Below are 19,670 nucleotides of genomic sequence, written 5' to 3'. Positions count from 1 at the left end.
AATTAAAAAGAAAAAAATCCACTTCTTAAAGCCTAAAACTAAGGTTTTAGACAAGAGGATTTGAGTTCCATGAAGTTGTTCATTGACTAAATATAAATAAAAGTGAAGGAGCTCTATTTCCAGAGAAAACCATAATTCGAAAAGATGCATGCACCCCAAAGTTCATTGCAGCACTATTTACAGTAGCCAGGACATGGAAGCAACCTAAATGTCCATCAACAGAGGAATGGATAAAGAAGATGTAGTACATGTATACAATGGAATACTACTCAGCCATAAAAATGAATGAAATAATGCCATTTACAGCAACATAGATAGACCTAGAGATGAACATACTAAATAAAGTCAGAGAGAGAAAGACAAATATCATATGATATCACTTATATGTGGAATCTAAAAAAATGATACAAATGAACTTATTTACAAAACAGAAATACACTCACAGACATTGAAAACAAATTTATGGTTACCAAAGGGGAAAGGCTGAGGGGGAGGGATAAATTAGGAATTTGGGAGTAATATACACACACTACTATATATAAAATAGATAAACAACAAGGACCTACTGTATAACACAGGGAAGTGTACTCAATATTTTATAATAACCTGTATGGGAAAATAATCTGAAAAAGAATATATATATATAACTGAATCACTTTGCTGTGCACCTGAAACTAACACAACATTGTAAATCAACTATACTTCAATAAAAACTAAAATTTTTTAAAAAGTGAAGGAGCCACCCAGAAAGAAATGAGTTGTCTTTCTCCTGTTTCTTTTTCTGGCCAAATGCTCATCTGTTTGACATTGCCTGTAAATGGAACACACTTGGCATTAATGGGGCTATTTTAAATCTGTTGCTCTACAGCTTAATAAGCAAGGAGATGAAATTTGAAGGTAATGCTTTGTAATCTTTTACTCACAAGACTGGCAGAGTTGCAAGCTGTGATGGAAACCTCATCCGTGTAGTGATAGGGGTGTGATTTCTTGGCTGTTTGGTTTTATACTTGTTCCAGATCATGCGTGTGTGGAGTTCAGAGATTATTTTGTGTATCTGTCTAATTCATCCCTTGATCTCTGGGTTATTTTACCACTGACTTTACCTACCATGGTATTCCCTACCTAAAACACATTACTTTCTAGCATTTCTTAAGTAGCAGTTAATCACTAAATAATAACATTTTTGGAGGAGCTTGGCTTTGATGTTGGTTAGGGGTTAATTCTGAAATTGTCACGCTCCACTGGGTAAACCAGGTGGATTTTTATATGTTATTCAAATATGCCTTGGGCAGCTTATGACTTTATAGAAACAATTTTTTACCTTTCCTAAGGAATGATCTGATTACAATCTGTTGATAAAATAAGACCTTTTGCTTTGGGAGCATCTGCAAACAAACAGGTTTTGGGGGATAGGGCTTCTGCTGAGACCAGCTGAGCACAAACCCTTAGGTCCCATGGATTCCTGAAGCTCCTTGCTTCATTTCCCGGTTTTAAAGTAGCTCTCATGCTGGCCTACCCTGATACCCAGGTACGTTTCTCTTCAGCTTACATCTATTCCTTGTTGCTTCATAAAGCCCCACTTTGTCCTCTCCCAATTTATTGCCACTGACTAGCTAGCTGACATCCAACAAACTGCTTTATTCTAATTTCCAATCTATTTGTTTTTTTCAGCTTCATTAAGGAATAGTTTACATACAATAAGGTACACTCATTTAAAGTGTACAATTTGATGCATGTTAAAACCCCAAGCTTTTTTAACCTAAACTTAAAACTGGGTAACGAAACTTCCTCTGGGCTCAAGATGACCATGTTATCTTCTTTGAAGGAGAGAATCATGAGGCAATTTATTTGTGTCTCTCACAGTACCTAAGTATGAGTTTTGCAGAAAGTAAGTAGGATTCCTTTCCACTTAAGAGATGGGATTCAGAGGCCACATAACTGTAAGAGGCAGATATGAGATTCAAACCTAGATCTGTTTTACTCCAAAACTTGTATTACAAACTGCTATACTGTTTTTACTTTCCTCACAGATGTTTACTTTGGTCAGGAGGTTGTTGTCAGAATTCATGGATGGTAAGTGCGGAGTATGTCCTTTGTATTTTTTGACTGTCCTCAGTAAAGGGGTTTGACATTTGTCTTTGTGTTTGAGGCTGGCAAGGCAGACTCAGTGTCAGGGCATGTCCCTGAAGAGAGCTATTTATGACAAGCTAAACAATTCCAGTGTCCAGTAGACACCAGCCATAAAACCCCATTTGCCTCATATTTATTTTTCTGCTAGCCTCAGATCAGACAAGTCAGAGAGATAAAAGCAACTTGTTACAGGGAAGAAGACGAAGGTGAGAAGGAAGATGGGGGCTGTAACGGTGTGTTGTCTTCTCTAGTGCTTTCTCGTAATTATGGAGAAAGGACCAGGAAGCATTAGCGCAGCTTTTAGAGACGATGTAGGCCACACTGGTGCCTGAATGGATAAGAGGTTTTATTGTTGTTGTTTTACTTGACTATTTGCTTTTTGTTATTTATTTTTGTTTTTTTTATTTTTAAAGAAATACCGACATAAAGAATTTTGCTTAGCCTGTCACAAAGACTCTCTGGTGGGGAAGCCTGGGTTGTCTTTGTCATGGTGTGCAGGAGGAGAGTTCTAGGTGGAGTCTTAAGAGACCAGGTTCCACTTCTTACTCAGCCACTCTCTACTTGGGTTACTTTGGCCAAGTAAACAATTTTCCTGAGCTTTCATTCTCCTGTCTGTAGAAGGAGGGAAGGGGATGATAGTGATCTTCAAGGCTCCCTTTTGGCTGCAACTTAGGGTCGCCAGTGGCCCTAAGATGCCTATAGGATACCCAGTTCAGTTTGGATTTCAGATAAAAAATAAATAATTTTTATAAGCATGTCCCAAATCTTGTCTAGGACATACTTACACTAAAAACATTATTTGTTGTTTACCTGAAATTCAAATTTAACTGGACAGCTTGTATTTTTATTCGCTAAATCTGAGGACCCTAATATTACCTGAAGTTGTTGATTAAAAGATCATCATAGATTTTAGAAGTAATAATAGCATGTACATTTTTAAAAATTAATTAATTAATTAATTTTTGGCTGCGTTGGGTCTTTGTTGCTGCTCGTGGGCTTTCTCTAGTTGCGGCAAGCGGGATCTACTCTTCGTTGCAGCGCGCGGGCTTCTCATTTCAGTGGCTTCTCTCGTTGCGGAGCATGGGCTCTAGGCACGCGGGCTTCAGTACTTGTGGCACACGGGCTTAGTTGCTCTGGGGCATGTGAGATCTTCCCAGACCAGGGCTCGAACCCATTTCCCCTGCATTGGCAAGAGGATTCTTAACCACTGCGCCACCAGGGAAGCCCCTAAGGTTTATTTTTGATTAGACATTTCTGGGGAATTGTACAGGGTCTCAGAAAACATGGATTTACTCTCTCTCCTGTTGATAGCAAGGCACCAAGTTTCTGGGGCTAATTTAAAAATTTTTCTGCCGAAAAAAAAAAAAGAGAGCGGGAGAAAGTCTGAAAAAAGTGATGTGCAAACTTCTGAGATGTGCAACCTTTTAATCTGTTACTTATTCTCACTGTACTCGCTTAGTCTCTCAGAATCTCAGAATTAGAACTGATCCTAAGAGTTATTTATTTCTCATTGTTAGTTTTCTTGTAAGTGAGGGGGATCAGATTAATGATCCCCAAAGCCATTTCTTGCCTGAAATTCTAGATTATAGTTTATGAGTAGTATAATGATAGCATAGTACGTATAATTATACCTACATGCTTTTATTTGCATCACTGGATTTATTGCCCATAAGAATACTGAGATGTAGGCAATGTAGGTGACAGTATCCTCATTTTACTGCATATAACCATTATAATATGGAAATAAAGGTAATAAATAAGTGGTAAAGCAGCCCTATATCTAGGTCTCTGAATACCAGGTCTGTTTTTACTACATTTAGCAATCTGGACTGTTCAGGATGAAGTCTGGTTGAGATCTGATTTCTTGTGGTTTGACCTTTGTGCTTTTTGTTTTCTTATTTGGATGTGTTAGGAATCTTATGACTATTAAGGCTTTTAATACACTTACAAAAATATTTACTTTTTAATAGCAAAGTTCAGATATTTGTTACTTAGATGAGGTGACATTTCTGGGGAAAGGGAGTCTGCAAAGTTGTCTTCAAATTATAGTGTGTAGACAACTCTATTTTTCTTGAAAGGCCTAGCTGGACTTTGGTGTGGGTAAGGTCACCCATAGTCAGAGCTGGGTGTGGGGTGGGTAGACTATTCCTATCCTTCTCTCGGTTAGCATCAATCATCAAGAATTGGAATAAAAATCATTCTTCTTTGACTGATTAACAATGGGCATGGTAATTTCAATGTCTGACTACATTCTTCTCTATTTGATGGGGACACACCTTTCTCCACAGCTCTGAGAGAACACATTGTTCAAGTCTGTGTCATCATAAACATTTATGAGATGATCAATTTTCAAAATTTAGAAATGATAACTGTGTACACGTCTTCCCATCTCTGTGTGCCCAGGATTCCTTTACCATGAGGTCCTCCCTACAGGCTGTGGCACTCTGGGGAAGGAAGGCACCTCCTCACAGCATCACTGCCATCATGATCACTGATGACCAGCAAATGATTGTGACGGGAAGTCAAGAGGGTCAACTCTGCCTCTGGAATCTCTCATCTGAACTAAAGGTGAGTGAAAACTATTACTATTGAAGCAGGTAGAGCTCATAAAATAAACACAGCTTGCTGCTTCTGCCCGCAATGACAGTGGAAGTTTTGCATGGTTGTTAAAAAGGTACTTACCAAAGTAATAAATGGGTTTTACTTCTGAATTTGGAAAAATGAAGTATTATATGATGGATCAAGATCATATTTGAAAATTATATTGTGAATATCACCAATCCTAGCTACCAGTTAAGTGTTATCATGCTTTAAGCTATGCTGAGTTTTACTATTTTATATCCTGAATTATATGTTTAAGTAACTGAACTACGGACATGTAAGTATAATTCTAAAAATTATGGCTCATTAATCTAAACAAAGGGCACCCTTGAAAACCACTATTAACTAAATGAGTAATATTTTAATTATCTGTGTGTTTCTGCCAGTTTGGCCTTCTTGCCATTCTTTTAGTCTCTGCTTGCCTGTGGTTTTTACAGGTCACATCGAAAAGCTCTAAATCCAATTTACTATTGTCGTCCTCCTATTTCAGACCCTGACCTCACCTAGGATTTGGCCCATTGATTAGCAATTAATTGTCCTTGTTCCAACTCATAAACATTTAACATATTGGAATAGATATTTGCTTAGCTCTAGGAGCCTCTAGACCCAATTTGAACACTTAAACTAATGATGTACTTAAAGTATACTGCCCTCATTAGAAAGCCTTTTAAAGATCAAAGACTATTTTTAGCCTTTAAAGTTTGTCACTTTAAAACCTAAATTAACAATTAATTGTAATTCTATTTTATAGTGTAATTAATTAACATCTGCCATCACTGAGCAGTTACACTACAGGACTGCCAAAAACTGCAAGCAGACCAGCTCAGCTCAATGTTTATGAACATTCCTGAAAGAAGGACTGGGTATTATTGCAACAGCTGAGCTTTGAAATTGGCCCTTGCCTTTATTATCTCTTACAGTCTAAACTTAAAATCCTAAATGGCTTAAACTATCTTGCTACTTTTTCTAATATTGGAGTGTAGTGTTTCCTGGCTGAAGTAGTTGTCTTGTATTATGTAGGTTGCTATAAGCTTAAGAAATTTGGAATCCTAGCATCTATATCTTTTTACATATGTTCCTGGTATTTATTCAACATGCATTTATTGGGTGCCTTTTATAAGTTAGGCAGTACGGTGGGTACCTGGGTTCAAACGTGAATGAGAAGACCTGGTACTGGCTGCCCAACTGGTTGCAGTGTCGTAGAGGAAGGACATAGGCTAGTAATTGCCAGTGCAGTTATGTTATAATACAGGGTGCTCCTTGTGGGGGTCAGTTTGTACTTCATCTTCAGTGGGAATAGTTATTTCATGCTTTTCTTAGGAGCAAGTCTTCTGCTTGGGGTTAGAGCAATGGGAAGGGCGACGCTATTGGCATCTAGTGGGCAGAGGCCAGGGATGCTGTAAACATTCCGTAGTGCACATGACAGCCCCTCACAGCAAAAAAATTATTCCACCCCAAATTCTAATAGTTGCTGATATTGAGAAATCACGGTTAGAAATATGAGGTGGGAATGGGAATCAGATTGGCAGGGGTGTAAGGAACAAGAAGAATCATTGAGAAGACTTAAGAAGGAGATTGGATGAGTTTTATGTTTTGGAAATTCACTGTGATGACATTGTGAAAAAGTTAGTAACACAAGTAAGATATTGATTAGTATGAGTGTGAGATTTTCCACATAAGAGTTTTCCTTAAGATTTTCTATGGCTAAACATAGGACCAGAAAGAATGAACATCTTCTCTTATTTTTCCTTTGAATCTTGCCCCTACATGACAATGGGTCAACTGTTAGCAGGGAAGATTCTAGGCTTTTCAAAAAATCAGGGCATTTTTGAGTTCTCAACAAATCCTCTTGGTATCTGTAAGATAGTCAAGTGGGTGTTCCATCACTGATATTTTAATGCTTAGTAGTTTAATTTGATTTTTATTTTAAAATATAGAGATAAAGGAATAATTCAGCCAGAGGAAGAAGAACAGAGGCCTTGAAGACAAGGGAGATTTTAAGAGAGGTTATGACCACGTGGTTGATTGAGTGGCTGTAGGGCAGCTTGAGGCCGATGGGCATAGCAGGGGAAGACAGTAGGAAGGGGAAAAGAACACTGCAGGGAGGTGGGGTGTAAAATGAACTGGGAGCTCTTTATTTCTTCCTTGTACTAAATGTGGAAAGCTTCTTCCCCTCTCCAAAAGGGTTTAGGTAAGAGAATAATCACGCTCTGTGGTCTTAAATGCTCACTCACCACCAAATAAAGTGGAAAAACAAACCTAAGGACACTCACTTATGCAGTCATTAGACGAACTACACAGATGCCTTTTGTCACAGGTATAGATTCCTCCTTCAGGTTTCTCAGAGTCTAATAGAGGAGACAGACATGTAATTAGGAAGCTGTAAAGTGGTGGGATACACACTGTCTCTATGAATTTGACCTTACTATGTATCTTCTATAAGTAGAATCATACAGTATTTATCCTTTTGCAACTGGCTTATTTCATGAAACACAATGTCCTCATACATGTTGTAGGATATGTCAGAATATCCTTCCCTTTTAAGGCTCAATAACATTCCGTTGTATTTATATACCACATTTTGTTTATCCATTCCTCAGTGGACATTTGGATTGCTTCCACCTTTTGACCATTGTGAACGATGCTGCCATGAACCTGGGTGTATAAACGTATGTTTGAGTCCCTGCTTTCACTTTTTTGGGCTGTACTCAGAAGTAGAACTGATGGATTATATGGTAGTTCTATTTTAAAATTTTTGAGGAACTTCTAAACTGTTTTCTACAGTGGCTGCACCATTTTGTATTCCCACTAGCAGTGTGCAAGTGTTCCCATTTTCTCAATATCTTCACCAACACTTGTTATTTTCTATTGCTGTTGTTGTTTTTTTAATAGCCATCCTAATCAGTAAGAAGTGTGCTTTTCAAGGGAAAGGCTTTCTGAGGGTGATGCCTGAGCTGAATTCTAAAGGATGTATCAGACTTGAACAGGAAAAGCAGGTGGGAGGAGATTGCAGACAGAATGATAAGTGTGTGTGTGGAAGGCAGGACTATTTTGCCTTCAGGGAACTGGTGAAAGCAGTGGAGCAGACCTGGAACATAAAGGGCAAATTAGAGGTGACAGGCACATCTGGAAAGGACAGAGCGGACTCAGTGTGGAATCTGACATGCTGAGGAGATTAGATTTTTTTTTTTTTTTTTAACTAGCAATCGCTAACACTACGTGCTAATTAAAAGCAGTGGTAATATTAAGGGATTTTGAGGAGATGACATAATACTATTTTATTATATTTGTAATTTAGAATATCACTTGGTATTAAGGGCACATTGAAGGGAGAAGGAGATGAGGTAAGGGACAGGGACTTTGGGCAGGAGGCTTCTACAGTAATGTAGTCAGGAAAGTTCTTGACTATGAACCAAATCAGTGGCAATGGGAATGAAGAGGAGATGAAACCTGGAATGATGTTAAGAGGAGAGAATGGACAGAACTGAGAAACCAGTTGGATGTGGGCTAAAGGAGCAGGAACAGGCAAAGATACCTTCCAGATTTGGGGTTTGGGAGATGGGTAGGACTGGTAGAATGAGAGTATCATGTTTCTGTATAAGAAATAGAGACGATTAGAGAATAGGAATAGGGAGGGAAAGAAGCTGATTTAAGGTCTGTATATGGAGTATCCAAGCATTCATTAGGGGATTGAGTACACATCTCAGACTTTCCCTGTCCATGGGTGGTGGGATGGCAGGGTGCAGGGGAGCTGGAGAATAAATGTCTCCCTGTCCTGGCTGCTCATCACGTATCTAGGTTAAGCATTCTGCTTCCAGGCTCAGGGTCTGACTCTCAAAGCCCTGTGCTTTCCCCAAAACTTTGTGAGGTCTGCCAATGGGGAGCTTCTCCAAGTCCCATCCTAGGAACTTCCTCTCTTGGGCCTTTTGGTCTTGATTGCTGGCATTCATCATACCTGTGAGCATAGAAAAAGTTGAACTCTGAACATTCTCTCAGGTATATTCTCTTAGTATCAGTATGTTCTATTTTTCTTCCCGTTTTATACTCAGAAGGAAACACGACAGTGACAAAATGAAGAACAGCAATGTTGAGTAGAGAAAAAGAATAGAGGTCTTGGTCAAAATCTAGGTCTGTTATTTACCAACTCTGTAGTGTTGGGCAAATGACTTCTATTCTTCGAGCCCTAATTTCCTCAGCTGTGAAATGGGGATTAAACCCTGTTCATAGTTGCATGAGTGCCTGGAATATGGTATATGCTCATCAAGTTGTGTGTTCTTTTCCCTTTTCTATTTGTACTATGGTGGGAGTGAGGGGGACCAATGCTTCATAAAGGTGGAGCCCACGAATAGAAGTAAAGGTTTCCTGGATTTCATCATGGCAATGACTAGGTGTGATTGTAGAGGTTTTTGTTATTCTTCACAGCAGAATGTGTGATAAAATGAGGAGATTAGAGTGAATTGTCACAGCTTATTCAACTACATGTGAAGATTTAGTAGCAGAATGAAGACTTCATATGAAAGGCAATGGTGTTCTCTTCTGACATTTTGTCCCTAGTGGATTTTCTCTGGAGGAGGAGTATCTTTGATTTGCCCTGATTCATTGCTTAATTTGGTCTGTAATGTATAGGACAAGGGTTAAATTCATAGAGGTACGCTTTCCCAAGTGTGATGATAGGGAAAGATAGTATGTTGTTTTCTGAGATGGAACCTGTATTTCCCAGGAGGAAGGTAGAGAACTTGGATTGTAAGTGATTAGAACCAACTGCAAAATGCTCTTTGTAGCACTAGAAATTTATTCTGATAACAGATCTTTTAAAGAAATATTTCTGATTAATATAGAAATAAGAGGAAGGCAGAGAACAATTATGTTATGAAATAATTTGTTCTTATTGTTATGGTTGGATTATGAGGAACAGACTTCTTTCACACATGAGATAATGGAAGAATTAGTCCTTGGTGTCATTTTTAAAATTCACACATAGGAGAAAAAGTTGGCATTTTGAAATGGCATTTTAACTAAGTTGGCTTAGTTAAAATTTTATTTCTAATGTTGACAAGTTAATTTTTACTATTTCTGAGGCAGGAATTCAAATAAGGCATTATAATGGTTACAAAAAGGGTAATATTTTCTCTGCATTATTTTGTAAACTCGTTTCTGAATTCTGAAATCTGCACATAAATATGCTACTATTGTTTGAGGCAGATTTTGTGCATAATAAACGTCAACACTGATTTATTTGTATTCAAAACCTAGATGTTGTAAAACAGGTCCAGCAGTCATCTAGGTTTCACGACAGTTGCAAAACCAAAAACAAAAAAAAATGTGTGTAACACAGTTCCTTTACCTACAAGTTTATTATTCTGGGGATTTTGATATGCCATATATCAGTTTTCCTGAAACTTATGTACAGCAAAAACATAATATAACAGCATTCCTAATTAGAATTATGAATAATTATATAATGTCATGTTATATTCTTCTACTAAAAAGTTTACAGCTATTTAAACACTTACCCTCATCATTTTCAGATTTCGGCCAAAGAACTTCTTTTTGGTCACTCAGCTTCAGTGACGTGTTTGGCGAGAGCGAGAGACTTCTCTAAACAGCCCTTCATAGTTAGTGCTGCTGAAAATGGGTAGGTAAGATGTGTGGAACTGTGCACCCTTTTCTGTTCCTTCTCCCTTTTTAAAAACTCTGATGGGATACAGAATTCTAGGGCTGAAGGAAACGTTAGTGATTAACATATTCCTTTTACATATAGGAAAAGTTAGATCTTGAATGGTTGAATAACTTGTGTGACAGTCCCAAGGAAAGTAATCAGTACTATGACTCTCAATCTTTAAACATCCCAACGTGTATCAGGCCTTGTGGTTGCCTCATTGTGTAAAGGATGTTGGCAAATGCCGCCTACTATAGAACTGAAAATGGAAAAGTCTGGGCACTTGTCTTTTTTCATGTAGTAACTCACTTTGAGCTATTAAGCAAATCCATGCAAGCCTTCATAGTTTTGTGAAACAATTCAGCAGTTATGATCTTTATGTTGTACACTTGTCTGATATCATTTTAAAACAGAGGAGAGGACTCACTTACAATTGGGACGTGGGAGTGAGAAGGAGAAGGAACATAGTGATCTGGGTGCAGTTTCTTGGAAGGAGGTTTGTTCCAATGAAACAGGACTTAGCTGTAGGAAAAAGCCCCACTGATGGAAGAGCTACTGTGAACTACTCTGCTGATGAGATGTTTGCCAAACTACACTCAGGAATGCGGAATCCATTCAGCATGTGTTTGCGAATGAGGGATTGGGTTGCTGGTTGAAACAAGAGAATCTCCTCCTTTTTTGTTTTTAACCCAAGGAGAAATTATATGGCTTAGAATTCTGAGACCCAAAAGAAGAATGAGTAATCAAGTGTCCAACTTTTAAAAATGGAATAGTTTAACAAAATGGCTAGTGGTACAGACGTCAAAGAGATACCTATTCTCATAGCTTATAGCAAAGACATAATTGTTATACTTAGAGAGATTGAACTTTGGAGGAAGCGAAAATGAAATGTCCTAGTACATTCTTTTTAAACAACTGCTTAGCTTTCGTACACTAGGGCTGCCTCGAAGCCTGCTACATAGGCTGAGATATTTATTCCCAATCTAGAGAATTTGGGGGATGGTTAGTTCTTCTGAGACTACTTGCACCGTTGATAAAATTAATAGCTGAGTGAGAAATAGATCTGAAAAGTATAACTGAGTTCTACCTTGAGGTTTTTGTCCGTAGTGGTCTAGCTCCAAAAAAGAAACTAGGGGTTAATGGACATATTCTTGATGATAGATGAATTCAGCTGTATAAGTCCTATAAATATGATTGTTAAAGAGCCAAGGAGTCTGATTGGTCTTCCTTTTCCAAGATGATTTGAACTTTCTTTGGGGTCTGACACCTTGCATCTATGAGATTCTCCTTAGGCAGTACCTACACTTTAGCTACTGCATACTTAGCAAATCCTAATTCAATCTGCTGAAACTTGTTAAAATTACTAGGCTCGACCTATTACTTCCTAAGTAACAATGATATATATATATATTTTTTAGCTTTTAAAAGTCCCAGGAAGTGACCGTTGGCTTAGCATTTCTGCTTCCAACGTTATCAGAGTCATGCTGATCATGACTTGCTTCCTGATTTAGTTTTTCATTTTTTTCACTTAGTATTACTTCATCTATAGGCAAAAATCCTAATATTCAGGAACCCAGTGAATTCCAGGATAAATGAAAGGAAATAAACACCTGGAACCTGATGTTGAAATGATGGAATGCCGAAGAAAAAGAGAAGAGCCTGAAAGTAGGCGATGAGAAAAAGCAGATTACTTTTAAAGGAAAGTTAATTAAACTGAGAGCTGACTTCTTAACAGTAAAATGAGAATTAGATAGCAGTGAAATATCTTTTAAAAGTTGAGAGAAAATATCTATCAACTTAGAGTTATAGCTCTAGCAAAACATCTTCAAAAAATTAGGGCAAAACAGTAACATTTAAGACAAATACTGAGAGTGTTCACTGCCAACAGACCCTCTATAAATAATGAAATTCGAAATTATGTTTTTCAGTAAGAATAATGATTTCAGAAGGAAGATCTGCTGGAAGAAGGAATATTGAACAAAACCCAGCAAAGTTTTAGAAAATTTAAATAAGCACAGATTATATTACAATATTGTTTATATGTCGCTCCCATCCACCTCCCCCCCACATACACAAAATCCTAATCAACAACTGCATATCATAAGCGTAGCGATCAGACTCCGCGTGTTCTGGTGTTCTAGAGGTGGGTAAAGATGGTGATTAACCTTAGAATTTAAGCTAGATATACATGCTGACATTTCCAGGGTAGCTGCTAAGAGAACAGACAAAAGAAATAAAAATGAAAGAAACAGAATATATAACTTCCAATTTAAAAAAAGAAAAAGAATGTTGTTTAATCCAAAGGGGACAACAATAAATGAGACAAATAGCACAAAATAAGGTAATTGAAATAAATCTGGATAAACCAGTAATCTCAATTAAGTAAAGGGACTAAGTCCATCAGATAAATTACAAAGATTGTCAGACAATTTAAAAAACAAAAACAGCATAAGGATATATAAAAATTAAAAGTAAATGGATGGAAAGAGATTTATCGGGCAAATACTAATGAAATTAATGTTAATATAGCCATTTTAGTATTATATTAATAAATATATATAGTTAATCAAACCTTAAGGCAAAAAAGGCTTGACATTGATAAAGAGAGTTATTACTATTAATAAAATTTCCAACTACCAGCAAGAGATGATACTAGAGAGATAGGCAGGCAGGCACCCAGCCTTACAGTCTTCTAGGATAGTGTTCACCAAACCTAAGCCTGCATCAGGACCACTTTCAGAGCTTGTTTAAATACAGATTTCTCGGCCCCATTCCCGGAGATACAGGTTTAGTAGGTCTGGGCTGAGGTTCAAGAACTTGCATTTCTATCATGTTCCTGGAGAGTGCTATGCTGCTGGTTTAGAGGAAGATATTTGAAATAGTGGGTACCCCACATTTGCGGCAGTGAGAGAATGTGTGAGTTCAAGAATGACTTGGGAAACTCATTGGTGATGATACCATTCATTGAGAATGAGAACAAAGGAGGGAAGGCGTTATGCCTCATTTTAAGTACGAGGAGTGTGAAGTCCTGCAAGTCATCGAGATGGAAACATCTAATTACTAGTTGTATGTGGAAATCTAGAGTCCAGTGAATAGGTCTGGACTTCCAACATCATATAGTTGGTGCCTGCAGTCATGGGAGTAGATGACTCATCAAGAGAGAGTGTGAAATATGAGAATGTAAGAAAGCCTAAGATACTAAGGAAAACCAACATTTAAGAAATAGGCATAAGAAGATGGGAGCTTGAGAATGCCAAAGAAAACCCAAAAGTGTAACTGAAGACAAAAGTGAGTTTGAAGAATGTAATGTACTTGTAATTCAAGATGGCAAACCAAGCATTCATATGTATCTCCTTTCCCTCTAGATGCTTCATTAAAATTTGAGCAAAACGATAACAGTGTTATAAGCACACAAATATGAGAATAAGAATAGGGCCAAGAGAAAACAGTGTACTTTTGAGAGATAGAAAGTGGATGAAAGAGTAGTGACTGATTTATGTATCCATTGAATGAATTTTTATTGAAGCGCTCAAGTGGGGATGTAGAGTTGAATAAGAAAGAAAGGCTCTTTCTCAAGGAGTTTTTAGTGGGACTATAATAATCTAATTTTATATGTTATGGATTTTTTCCTGTGTGATTTTCTTTTCATTGAAATTTAAAAATTAAGAATTTAAAAAATTTTGGAAATTGTTAAATTAATTTTTTATAATTGAAGGTGATTTAATCTATGTACAAAGTTGGGGAACAGTATTTGAAAAGAAAAAGAAGAATGTTCATTTTAATAGTTAATTTTCATGTCTTCCTATTAGATACATAACTGAGCAGTTCCAGCTAAAATGCCAATGCTACTTTTGATATACAACGAATTTGCTTTTCTTTCTTTAATAGAATTGATTGGCAAGGAGTCAATTTTTACTATGTGATATTTTTGTATTTTTTTCCAGTTTAAGGTAGAAAATAAGATGATAAGCAAACAAACAGGGAAGGCATTAGAATCCAAGAGAGTTTAGAAACATTAGTATCACTGGGGGAGCTTTTATTGATGCCCAGGCTCCAACCTTAGAAACTGTGATTTAATTAGTCTGGCTTGATGTCTGGGTTGGGTCCCAGACATCAGTATTTTTAAAAACCTCCCTGATAAATCTAACGTAGAGCAAGAGTTTTAGAACCACTGGTTTAGAGATAGAGTTATCTAGAAACAGGTTAACTGACCAGGAGCTTTGCAAAACGCCACATGTCAGGACCCCAACACAGAGCCATGAAATTAGAATCTCTGAGGAGAAATTTTTATATATTCACAGGTGATTCTTGATGCACAGCTAGAGTTGAGAACCACACTGATAAACTCAGATTTTTTTGTAGAGCTAAAATTTTATATTGATGGCTGCTTAAAGTTCCTTTTCTTTACATATATATACACACACACACACACACATCCTTTGAGATATATTATTTCAATTTCTACCTTTTTCCCAGTCTTATTTTTCACACACACACACACACACACACACACACACACACACTTTCCCCCTGTTTTACTAAGTTGCATGTCTTTTCAGATTACCTCAAATCCTTTTTGGCATACAGTTGGATATAAACAGAGAGAAATAAAATCACTATGAATATTTAGTTCTGTATCTAGGACATGGTTTTTCGACCTAAGCACTAATGACATTGTGGACCACGGAAGAATTCTTTGTTGTGGGGGACCATCCTGTGCGTTGTAGGATGTTTAACAGCATCCCTGGCCTTTCCCCACTAGATGCCAGTATCGTGTTCCTAGTTGTGACAACTAAAAATGTCTCTAAACATTGTCAAATGTCCTTTGTGGGGCAAAATCAGCCTAGGTTGAGAACCATTGATTTAAAGATTGATTTCCAGTGTTTGGCTAAAAATAAACCCCAAAGCCTGCAAACACCAAATGCATATAGCGTTTACCGTTATTGGTCCGTGTCTTTTGCTTCTTAATAGCAGCTCTCCCTTAAAGCCAATAAAGCTTTCATTTTTCTTCCTTGGAAAATTTTGCTTATGTGTTGAAACTGTCAAAACTGAAGAATATTATCAAACAACTCTGAAACAACCATTCTGGTTTTTGTGAACTGAAATCATACAGATTTAAACTGCCCTATACTGGATGTATTTGTAACTGTATTTCATAACTGTATCTATATCTTTGTAACATATATGTAACCAAGTCAGAGTTTTCTAAACAATGAGAATTTTCTAACAATTTAGTGGCAAGAATGGTTTCAGGATTTCAGGAGAAGCAAAGAAATAAAGCGTATCAATGACAGACCAAATGTGGCCTCTTGGTGGCACTGTTTATTTTTACAAAAATGATACCTGAGCTCCAGAAGATGCAACACTTGATGTATTATGCTTTTCAGAATATGTAGTTTAAGTTCAATAAAATAAATCATTTTCAAGAAGATGCAGTTTCCATAGAAAGATTGTTGTACTGTCACTCTCCCAGGCTGTGATAGCTGCATCCCCACAATTTGTTGTAGGTCAGGTTGGCACTCAAGTAAGGTTTGTAGGCTGGTGGCAGGGTGTAATTACCAAAACAAAAAGACATAGATACAGCATGTCATCCCTGCTAATGACCACAACATTTTCTTGCCCAGTAATCTGTAACAAAAAGCCACATAAACGATCAGCCTGCATTTAAGTGCAGCACTAAAGAAAAACTTGGTGGCACAAAAATTATTCCAGCCAATTGAGTGGAAATGACAGAGAATAATACAAAGTTATCTCTGCTAGGGAGATGTATGTTTGGAATGTCACCAATGGACAGTGCGTGGAGAAGGCCACACTTCCTTACAGGCACACTGCAATCTGTGTAAGTATGTTCACTTCCTTGAGAACATCTCCAGATTCTACAGCTCCTTCAGAGCATTTGCTAAGCACACATTTAAAGACATGTCTTTAGAGGGATTATTTTCTTGAATTTTTTTTTTTTTTTGTCATTAGAATAGAATACTGTCAGTTATCATCTGTTATTTTTGGCATTTTTCCTTCCCCAAAGTAACTATTCAACCAATTTTTTTCCTTATTCTTTCTCTTATTTCTGTATCTTTCTAACATAGACAAATTTGAAAAACAATTTCCTTATTTTTCCTTAGTTACACTCACAAAACACATGCACACAGTGACACACACGTGAAACGATTCCATTTTATTGACATACAGTTTTATAAAGCAAAAACGTTTTTTGTTTTTTTTTTTTTTTTGCTTCCAGTTTAAACCTTTTTTGGATGGATAGGTTCTGAATTTCTTATTTATGAAAACAGAGCAAGAGGCACAGCCTTAATCTTTATCATAACTTCCCAATATTTAAAAGAGATTCTGGCTTTTGGTATGTGGACTCCAAGCATATGTAAGGTATGAGTCCATGGTACTGACACTGCTTTTTATATTGTGTGCATTGCTTTTAGCATTGATGACTTGCATTGAAACATTCATGAACTCCTTTCTGGGATCAAAACCTGAATAGCGAGAGAGCTTGTCAAGGGTAGATTATATTACTCAAACTTTCATAAAAGCCATTCTGAAAATTCATTTGGCACAAAAATTCCTCAAATGCTTTTCAAACACTTTTATTTCTTCTTAAGATGTAGCAGTGTTGCTAGGGTAAGAAGCCTGGCTTTTGTTGTTTAGTTCTACATAGCATTCCAGAATTAATATAATTGTGAGCTTTCCATGACTTGGAATAAGATTAGTTCTTCCCAAAACAGCCCCCTTCTCCAGAAAAATGACGAAATGCAAGTCAGATAAATGGCAAAATTAACACTTCAGAAGTGTAGAATAATTGAACTAAAAGAAATTTTAGTTGTTATTTAGCCTAATACCTTAGTTGAATAGATGATAAAATTAAAAGCCAGAGAAGTCTTCACCGCAGCCAAAATTACGTTAATTGCTAGTGATAATTAAACTTTTGCTTTGAATTCAATTTGCATAGTATTACCACTGCTCATTCCGGATGATAGGAGAAGGCTGGCTTCTGTGCTGTGGAGAATATCAAGATGTTCTTATAATTGATGCCAAAAGTTTGGTTATTATTCACACTTTCATATCATCTCAGTCTCCGGATTGGATCAACTGCATGTGCATTGTTCACTCCATGAGAATTCAAGGTAAGAGTTAGGTATTATCTAACACTAGGGATTGCGTATAAAAATATCACCTTTGAATTATTTGTTAAATTACTGGGCAAGAGTTCAGAATGCTTCTTTATGTTTACCTACTGGTAGGGATAGCTCTCTAAGCCAGATCAAGAAAAACTGAGAACATCCATCCCAGTGGTTCAAATCACTGGAAAGTCAGCAAGAGGTCATAAGGAAGTGGAAAGAGGAGACACTGTGTTTCCATGACCCAGTTCTGCTTTGATACATTTTAAGAGTGACAAGCAGGCGTTTGTTGTGGATTAACAGGAGTCTTGGATTTGCCCTGCTGTATCTTCTGGATGTAGTGATGAAGAGAACTCAGTTCCTGTAATGAGGGAAGGCTGGCTCCTTACTTATTTCTGAAATAGGACGGTGTAATTAGTATTGCCAGCGTGATGGTTTGCAATGTGGTTCTCCTTTTAGTGGTGCTCTCCTTTTACATGGGAGTCACTTTGAAATTGCAAAACAAATTTAGAATGTGATCTAAAATGTTTACTTTTTTAATTAAAAAAACCAGCTGAGTATTTTCTACCTACATGCCCTGCATAATCCTTAAATGACTATGAAATGATCTTTAGAGCAACCACAGTTATAACAGTGGTCAGCTTATGTATGACCTTTGTTGTTTTTACAGAAGATTCTCTCTTGGTAGTGTCAGTAGCTGGTGAGCTCAAAGTATGGGATCTCTCTTCATCTATCAACAGCATTCAGGTTGGCTTGTGTAACTATCCTTTATTCTCCAATTTCAAGCATATGTATTGACATTTTTTAAATTATAAGAGTGTTACATTCTCATTGTTAAAAGTCCAAATAATGTATAAGTATATAAGTTTTACGTCCATGTACTTTTTCCTTATCTCTGTTCCAAGTAGTGAGCATTGGTAACAATTGCATGGTATCTTTCCAACCTTTTCTCTCTATGTATACAAATGTTTTTATCTACACGCACATGCGCGCGCACACACACACACACAAACATTGATTATATTTTAATTTAAAAAATCCATCGTGGAATATTTCCCTGTCCCTTACAGCAGAAGACCCCATTTCTTCTGGCTCTTTGTGAGCTGTGGCAATGGGGGTAACATACACTGGGAGTCCAGTATGTTCACCTGCTGCCTGGCATCAGGCTACAAGTCGAAGTGATGGACAAAAAAACAGTCATAGAATTTGTGTGGTTGACAGAACTGTTTCAACTGCCCCATACTCTGGACTATCCTTCAGAACTTCTTGGTTGGGAAAACCTGGGAATTGTGTTGGCATACTGAGCCCAAAAAACACACACCCAGCGTTATCAGAAACTTATTGAGAACATAGTATTCCAGGTGTTCTGTGCTGGCTACGCTTCTGTCTTTTCAAAACAGTTTGTTTGTTTTTCTATTTTAGCAATTAAGATACTGCAAGGGTTTTTTAAAAGATTATTTTACTTTTTTTTTGTTTTATCTTTCTGCCATATCTGAAAGTCAGTAACTTGTTCATATCTTTATATTCTCAGTATCCTGCAGCAAATTTCCTGACAGAATGTTTGTTGAATGATTGTATATAATGAATTCTTGAATTCAAGTGGGTTTCCTTTTCATGGTTTCTTTTGCAAAGTAACTTCCTTAGTTCAGAAAACTCAAAAGGAAAATTGGGTGCTTTTTTATAGTAACAGTGTGATCTACTTCAGGCTTAGAGGGGAGGAGTCTTCTCATACAGTTTTATATAAATTAACTAGAACTAGTACTAAAATGTTTTTATTCCTTTTGAAGGAAAAGCAAGATGTTTATGAAAAGGAATCCAAATTTCTTAATTCCCTGAACTGCCGGACAATACGATTTTGCACGTATACAGAGAGACTTCTACTGGTGGTATTTTCTAAATGTTGGAAGGTATTATAAAATAACATAATAAGTACCAGTGATACACAAATGTAATTTGATTTTTATCTTGTTCAGTGCAACAATTGTAAGAATATGTTTTAAATATGATACAAACTTTTTATAATATTATTACCGCAGCAGGAAATTACTTGTCTTTTATGACTGACTTTTATCAGTTTTCCTCTCACTACACTGGGTAATTTTGCTTCCCAGGATATTGTATATATAAAGTATACCCTAATTTTATTAATAACA

At 36.9% G+C, this 19,670-nt stretch overlaps 1 protein-coding gene across 5 annotated transcripts in view; it reads left to right on the top strand.

The window, feature by feature from the left end:
* Positions 1–2,030: 2,030 nt before the first annotated feature.
* Positions 2,031–19,670, top strand: part of WDR72 (WD repeat domain 72) — a 193,789-nt gene continuing 176,149 nt past the window's right edge. For 3 of the 5 annotated variants that reach the window (XM_082388016.1, XM_082388012.1, XM_082388013.1), the window contains exons 1-7: positions 2,031–2,073; positions 4,534–4,698; positions 10,260–10,366; positions 16,151–16,229; positions 17,349–17,523; positions 18,188–18,264; positions 19,305–19,424. In XM_082388016.1, coding sequence (XP_082244142.1) covers positions 2,071–2,073; positions 4,534–4,698; positions 10,260–10,366; positions 16,151–16,229; positions 17,349–17,523; positions 18,188–18,264; positions 19,305–19,424 — 726 coding nt within the window. In that variant the 5' untranslated portion in view covers positions 2,031–2,070. Of the gene's footprint in view, positions 2,074–4,533; positions 10,367–12,318; positions 16,230–17,348; positions 17,524–18,187; positions 18,265–19,304; positions 19,425–19,670 lie in introns of those variants that run through there. The other 2 variants (XM_082388014.1, XM_082388015.1) reach the window with 2 other exon arrangements.

This window comes from Balaenoptera borealis (genome assembly GCF_965194805.1).
Source record: "Balaenoptera borealis genome assembly, chromosome: 3".
Taxonomy (NCBI): domain Eukaryota; kingdom Metazoa; phylum Chordata; class Mammalia; order Artiodactyla; family Balaenopteridae; genus Balaenoptera; species Balaenoptera borealis.
Note: the sequence above shows the minus strand (reverse complement) of the source record. Positions and strands in the feature narration are given on the sequence as shown.